The sequence below is a fragment of the Crassostrea angulata genome, unplaced genomic scaffold (assembly GCF_025612915.1).
Source record: "Crassostrea angulata isolate pt1a10 unplaced genomic scaffold, ASM2561291v2 HiC_scaffold_47, whole genome shotgun sequence".
Taxonomy (NCBI): Eukaryota; Metazoa; Mollusca; class Bivalvia; order Ostreida; family Ostreidae; genus Magallana; species Magallana angulata.
In genome coordinates this window covers 631,927-639,356 of record NW_026441602.1, presented here as the reverse complement: position 1 = coordinate 639,356, position 7,430 = coordinate 631,927, and the positions used below count along the sequence as shown (strand labels likewise).

The following is a 7,430-nucleotide window of genomic DNA, read 5'->3' as shown; positions in this document are numbered from 1 at the left end:
CGACAAATAATGTCGAAATAAATAAAACATGCAGCGGAAATATCTGCCCTATAGTGTGCACCAATAAAAATGACTTAATGTGCGATTTTGTTAATATTTTCCCTTGTGCATTTAACTGCAAAAAAAGAAAGAAAATGAAGCATACTGTATTAAGCTATTTGATACAGTAATAATGGTTATGTATTTTTATGATACAAGTACTTGATTCGATGAGTTGATCTATAAAATGTTTGGCCAATGAACATCGCTTTAGATTTCCCGTTCATCCATCCAATCATTTACATGTTAAAATTTTTTAGATTATATATTTTATGCTAACCACATAGTGTGTAGCACTTTAGCTTTAACAATGAGTATGTTGAGCAGTATTCTTTGGGTTCTATTCTGTGTCTGCCCAACGTCTATAGCCACAGTACTAGTGAGTAAGCTATACATAGCGAACCTGGTTCATGATGAGAAACTATTTAATGAGTTTTTGGTGTTGCAGAGACCTTCTAGTAGCCTCGTTGAATGCGCCTCTCTGTGTGGCCCGCATTGTGTATATTATGGGTTCAACAGCAAGACGAAGAAATGTAGAATTCACAGTTGTTCTGCACTAGTCGATGCTGTGGAGGAGGCAGGCTGGAGATACTATGCTTCTAATGACCCGGATTATAAACGTAAGTTGAATATTTAAGAGATTATTCAAACATCGATGCTTCAGATGCGTTTATCAGCTTGTTTTGCCATCAGCATGCTCTCTTTGATCAATGCTATGAAAACGGCAAGATAAAAAGAAGGATAGGCATACTATGTGGTAGGAAGTCAATTAAATTTTCCGTACTTTTTGAATTGTGTCAATAAAATTGTGACAGGTCCATGTTTTTTTTTCTGATGAAGGTATATTGCTACAAAAGTAAGAAAAGTTGACTGTAGAAAAATTGAAATCATCGCGTTTTTCATAAAGTTTTAATGTTAGGTTACCATCAATGTCCATTTCCAGTATAATATCCAAATATGAAACAGATGACGCAGACTCTGTGGTATCTTTTATTTTAAGTTTACTGGGATATATCGAGTCGACATAAGAATGGAAATAACAATTATTAATTGATAATACGTCGTTTTTTAAGTTTTATCACTGAACTTAATTGTTTTGCTTTACGTTTACGTCGTCGGTCATTTGAGCGGGGTTTTATTTCAGGACTCCAAGAGTTACCCCTGTCATCAATTAAAGTACATGTATAACAGTTCAGGTCACGCCATGCAGCGTGTGCTATTTGGCTCCTCCTACACAGCTAGTGGTTAATTATCGAATGAAAAGCGTTTTAATTTTGTTTTCTAAAATCCATATTGAACGTGTCCCTTTCAAATATTTGAAACATATACTTAATTTGAAGAGCTGTATATCTAGTTACATGGTATACGGTTAAACTGGACGATTTCTACTGTATATATAAATTTTACTAGAATGGTTTCAGTTAGGGCCAACATTATCAATAGCTGTGAAAATAAGTTAAACAAAATTACATGTATGTATGTATATACTTTTACTTTTTGATAAAGGACAAATACTTAATCCATGGCTATACTCTATAAAGAATACTTTAGACAAATGCGGACTTTCAAATGTATGGTGTGTTCATGAATCATACCATTATAACACCAACTGGATTAAGAAAACTATTAACCAAAGGCTAAGAGATCATGTTTTACAAAAATGGCATAACGATATTCAGGAATTGACTAAGAGGGTTATATATATAATTTATAAAACAAATTTTAAATGTGAACTCTACTTATTCTTGTTACTCAGTAAATTACAAAAAATATTAGTTAAATTTAGTTTCCTTTCTGCTGAAATAGGAATGTTGAGTAGTGTTGAAAGAAGTAAACGCTATTGTAAATTGTGTAATTGTAACAAAATTGGCGATGAATTTCATGTTATTTTAGAATGTAAGGCATTAAGTAACTTACGAAGTCCGTTTTTAGCTACAGATTACTGTTCTTCTCCTAACACTAACATTTTAAATTTCAGGTAAGAAAAGTATGACGAATTAGTTGTGACCTGTGTATACAAATTAGTGCCTGAGAACTTAGAATCAATATTTTAATGAATAAGAGTCCGTGCCAAATAACATTGTTACAGTTGATTTCAAGATTTCTAAACTGAAATTCACTTTTTATCTTATCATTAATTGCGTGTATTTTTACATTGTCTATTCACAAGGGGAATTTGGTCGACCACAATTTGCAATAAGAATTATCATTAGAATTTTGAATATTAAGAACTAGAAAAATGCTTGTGAAAATAACAAATGGCCGAAAATCAAGACAACGATAAAAGGAACTAAAGAAATATAGGAATATAGTCGGGCAATGTTTCATAGCAATTTTAAATTGATTAGAAAAATTTGATTACTTCAATACATGTATAGAAATATAAAGATGCTTGTTAGATTTATCGACAGATCTCTGAAGTAACAAAATTATATCGGATTAAAGTCAAACAAATTATAATAATTACATCTATTCAAAATTAAAAACGAATAAAACCAGAATAATCAAAGATAAAACTATCCTCCGCTCCCCGGTTTACAATGAGAATATGTTTTAAGCGACGCATCAAAAACGGGGAAACAGATAGAAGTTCTAATTTTGATTAAACTGAAATACATATGTTATATATCATATCAAATTCATGTTAAATTATTTCATTTTATATTGAAGAAAACAAAACACGTGTTAAAACATCTATACCAGGGGCTGAAACAATTTTTTAGTAATCATATAGTTCACCTTCAAACGGTCTTTTTATAAATACTAATTGAAAACATTATTCTTCCTTCACGATTCAAATAAACAGTATCATAAACCAGAAATGAATTATATGAAATATTTGGTGCATAGAATTTCAACCAGAAAAGTGTCATTTTATTGATGTATGCAAGAACAGTGTTTTGACAATATTTGACACGTCTAAACTGTGATCACTTTAGAAATGGTTGACTCTAAAACGTATGATTTGAACTGTTTTAAAGTAACAAATAACAACAGTTACAATATGTTGACATGCAGGAAAATACAAAGCATGTTTTAGTGTTACATGTACGTACAAAATCTAGTGTTATCTAGCGTCAAATTTCACCGCTATTATCAATATATATTACATGGAAAATGCTAGTCAATGCATGGTTTTGACAAATAGTAAAAAGATAGAAGCTAGTATGTACAAAGCATATGATGAAGGACACTTGTGATCATCCAATTCGTTTTAATTTTTATTTTTGCTACAGATATATCAATAGATTAAGACATAACGAGTTAACATAAAGATTGCATATTTTGTCTAATGGAGCTCAAAACCAAAAAAAAAAATTCAAAATTTATCTTATGTGGCGATTATATAAAAGAAAATGAAATAATTGCATGACATTATATTATATTCAATTAATAAACAAAAGTTTTTAAAGATATCGGTATCATATATATATATATATATATATATATATATATATATATATATATATATATATATATATATATAATATATATATAGGGAAATTCATTTTTTATTAGAGCTCCACCTCCGCCTTGACCGAGGCTTGAAGTCACGACCTCTGGATCCCATTCTCCTTGCAGTGAGCGGCCACCGCGCTAACCACTCGGCCATCTAGGCAAGACAAAATTCTTGCTTTCGACGACGAACGGAACCTAGCGCGCTGTCCGCACACTACACAGGCGTTTGAGATACAGGTGGAATACAGTTAAACGACAATATATAATTTGTTTATGAATTGAATATATGCTTTATTTATTCTTTATAGGTCTAGTGATAAACAATTTTAGCAAAGTGAAACTTAAAGTCCCCAGAAAATGAGTAAAAAGTTAATTATTGTATTTTTTCTACTCAGCTAAAGACTGTTTGGCGGTGTATGGGACTGGACACAAATGTTCTGGTGTTTATGAAATTTACCCAGCAGGGGGCGCTAGCACGGACGTCGTCTGTGACATGGAAACAAAGGGAGGAGGATGGACAGTAAGTTATAACAATCACAATATGTCAGCTACACCACTGTGCAATCCCTGATGCTAAATGTTTCAATATATGACAGGTAATTATTGTTATCAAAAGGCACTCCGTATAGGCTAACCATTGTTCTAAAGCCGTACCTGATTGAATAACGAAATAACATTGTAAACTAATATAAATATTATATAACAATTTAGAAAACAAAAACATTGGCCTTAGTAAAATTGTTCATCTCCGATCATGTCCTAAATGTCAACAAACAACTACAATGGCTGATCCTAGAGTAATGGCACACAATGTAACGCGCTTCTCCTTGGCACTGGACTATAAAGAAATGATGAAAAATTAAAATTTGCACAATAATAATTCTAATTTGAATTAAAACTTTTGATAAAAATTTCTTTGAATAACTTAAATGATGCAACCGTTTATACATCTACGTAATTTTAACGTATCAGAATAAATCTTATGGTTCAAAGTTTGAACACAATATTTTAAAACAGATATTTATTTTTTTAATGTCGGAAAAACAAAACAAAAAAGAACATTACTGTTAATTCTAGTACGCGGTGCTTTTTGTCTTTAACGCAAGGAATTAAAAAGCCAGACAAGCGAATAGAAGCAAAGTGCATTTTCTGCTACAGTGGATAAAAATCACTAGAAACTATTTGGAATTGATATATCATCCTTAAAGTGTGAGAGAGTGAACAGGGAACCCTCCATGTGGTTCCAATGTTTTATGAAGGTACATGAATTGCCAATAAATACAGTTGGTACTCAAAGAACATATGATCAGCAAGGTTCTTACGTCATCAATCATATTAAAGTGCTACTTTAGTGATTATTTCAGAGCAGTTGTTTAAACTGATCTCACTTTAAAATAATCTAATATGTTTCTCTATAGAACACAAAGATTATTTATTTTTTCTATGAAAAATATGAATAAAAATTGTGATAGAGCATCATAGCCAATTTTTTTAAATACACAAAGTGATAATTTTTGTATATATTATGCCAACAGATAGAGCAGATGACTTGGCTAGCGTGCAGCCACTCTCCTCACTTTGCGCTCTATATAAAATATGGTATCTTCATAAGTTATTGTCATAAACGTATTGTTCAGATATGAATTGAAACAAGTAGATAATTCACAGTACGAATTTTTGTCACTGAACGATTTTTCACGATTATAACGCATTTGTGACATTACTTTTGGATCAACTTGGGTACGTTTTGCTTGTTTATTTTTTTATTTTTTTTCATTTTATTTATATATTTATTTATGAAATACAAGCATACATACAATTACACCCACAAAAACCACACACAAACACACAAACTCACACGCTCGTCTGCATATTTTAAATAATAAACTTTATGTATTGATGCATTTGAATTGCGATAAGCAGTGGTTACTTGCTTGAAAAAGATACAGTAAAAACAAATAAAAAAAGGAAGGAAAAGGGAAAAAAATTGCTGTAAAGTAAAAAATACCCAAGAGGAAAAAACAAAACAGAAAACAAACAGGAAACAAAGAGAAAAGTTATCAGTCAAATATTTCTTTCCAACTATCCCACTGTTTTTCAAATTTATGCACTTTAGAACTTTGAATTGCAGCATATCTTTCAACATTAAATTTTAACTTTTGAAGAATTTTAAATTCTTTAAAGGACCAAGAAAACTAATCTAAGAAACTAATCTAGAAAACTAAGGTGTTGGCACCTTGTTGAACATCAGACAAAAAAATAAGTATTGTTTCATCGATAGAATAATAAAAGTAATAACTTTGTTATGACATGTCAATGGAAATTCACCGAATATGATATTTAATACATTAAACCCAATCCTTTCAGAAGTCATTCTGTAAATATGAAGACTCAGTTCACTCCACAGAGTATGAATTATATCACAAGAAAAAAAAACATGGACTATGGTTTCTACATTTTCTTTACAAAACCCACAGCTGTCAAAAGACTTGATATTAATTTTTTTTAAGGTAATACCCAACTGGAAGAATGCTGTGTAAAATTTTAAACTGTAACCAATGAAGAGACGAATCATGAGTTGTTTTAAAACAAATCTTAAAAACATCGTTTACTAAAATATCATCAACACCATATGGAGTTAGTTCTGTCCTCCATTTTTTCTATAGCAGCTGGGACATCATCTTTCTCGTTCAGATAGTTGTAAATAATTTTAGTACATTTTTGTGATATTAAAACAGGTTGCAAAAAACCTGGCATACATGGATTAGGATTTCTTTTGACAGAACTTCTGTCAATAGATAATAATTTCAAATATTTAAAAATTGATGTTGTAATGCTATTATATTGCATTATACATATATCATTGAGGTTATATATGCGATGCGTTTAAATACATCAAAAACTAAAAGAAAATCTTGCACTACCTTTACCCCACTTTTATACCAGGATTTATAAAAGATTGTTTTGTTCGCTACTTTTATATTGTAATTATACCATACTAGAACATTTAAAATGTTGTCTTTAATGGTTGCGTAGTTATTTTTAGTTTTTATGTAACATGACCAAGAATAGAGAACATCTTTCCAAAAAGCATTGTTTTCTTTATGTTGGCGTTCCAATACAAAAGTGTCTCCAAAATCATATAATTTCTATAAAAAATAATGTCCATTTATAGTGTAAAAAATATCCATTGTTTGTTAATGTTAATATGTTAGCCAGTTCATCCGATTAAGGCATGATTTATGATTTAAAAGTAAATTATAGTAATTATTCTTTAAAGAAGTTCCATTTCAATTTACATGTAATCTAAAATGAAATGTTTTGAATCTAATTGTACATGTATCAAAAACTATCCCCAACATTTGAGAGAGAGAGAGAGAGAGAGAGAGAGAGAGAGAGAGAGAGAGAGAGAAAAAAAACAAAGAGACAACAAAGAGACAACAAATAACTGCATCTTCATGGACGTCTGTACAACATAAAGACTTACACCCCCAACTGCCAAACATTCAGTGTTTGATTCAAAAGCTGCTTTTTGATTTTTCTACACTGGAATACAGACTCGGATCCACGAATATCGATATTGCTTCTCATTGGCTTTTTAAACCTACAAAAACAGAAAATACTGCTCATGCACCAAGTTATTTTTTTCAAATTCCAGAATGCCAACAAGGAAATCGATCCCGCTAATATAAGCAAAATTTTTAATCACAAAAATTCAATCCTGTATTCCGCCATATTTCAAGATAAAGTCAACCCCTTGTACTTCCGATATTATACTTCAACCATTGCTTCCAAAATTTTCAATTAAAAACAAACTCTACAGGACCTTAATATCGAACATCTTAAAGATAATCCTCCAACGTGTTCATGTTCTTCACCCTACAACTATAGTCCTGCCGGTGTAATGAAGAATAATGACCCCCGTAGAATAA

General features: G+C 30.8%; 1 protein-coding gene across 1 annotated transcript in view; it reads left to right on the top strand.

Moving 5' to 3' along the window:
- The first annotated feature begins 349 nt into the window (after window positions 1–349).
- The window catches only part of LOC128168778 (microfibril-associated glycoprotein 4-like), a 33,359-nt gene continuing 26,278 nt past the window's right edge, over window positions 350–7,430 (top strand). The window contains exons 1-2 of the mRNA XM_052834938.1: window positions 350–659; window positions 3,894–4,018. Of these exons, the coding sequence (XP_052690898.1) occupies window positions 350–659; window positions 3,894–4,018 (435 nt within the window). The remainder of the gene's footprint in view (window positions 660–3,893; window positions 4,019–7,430) is intronic.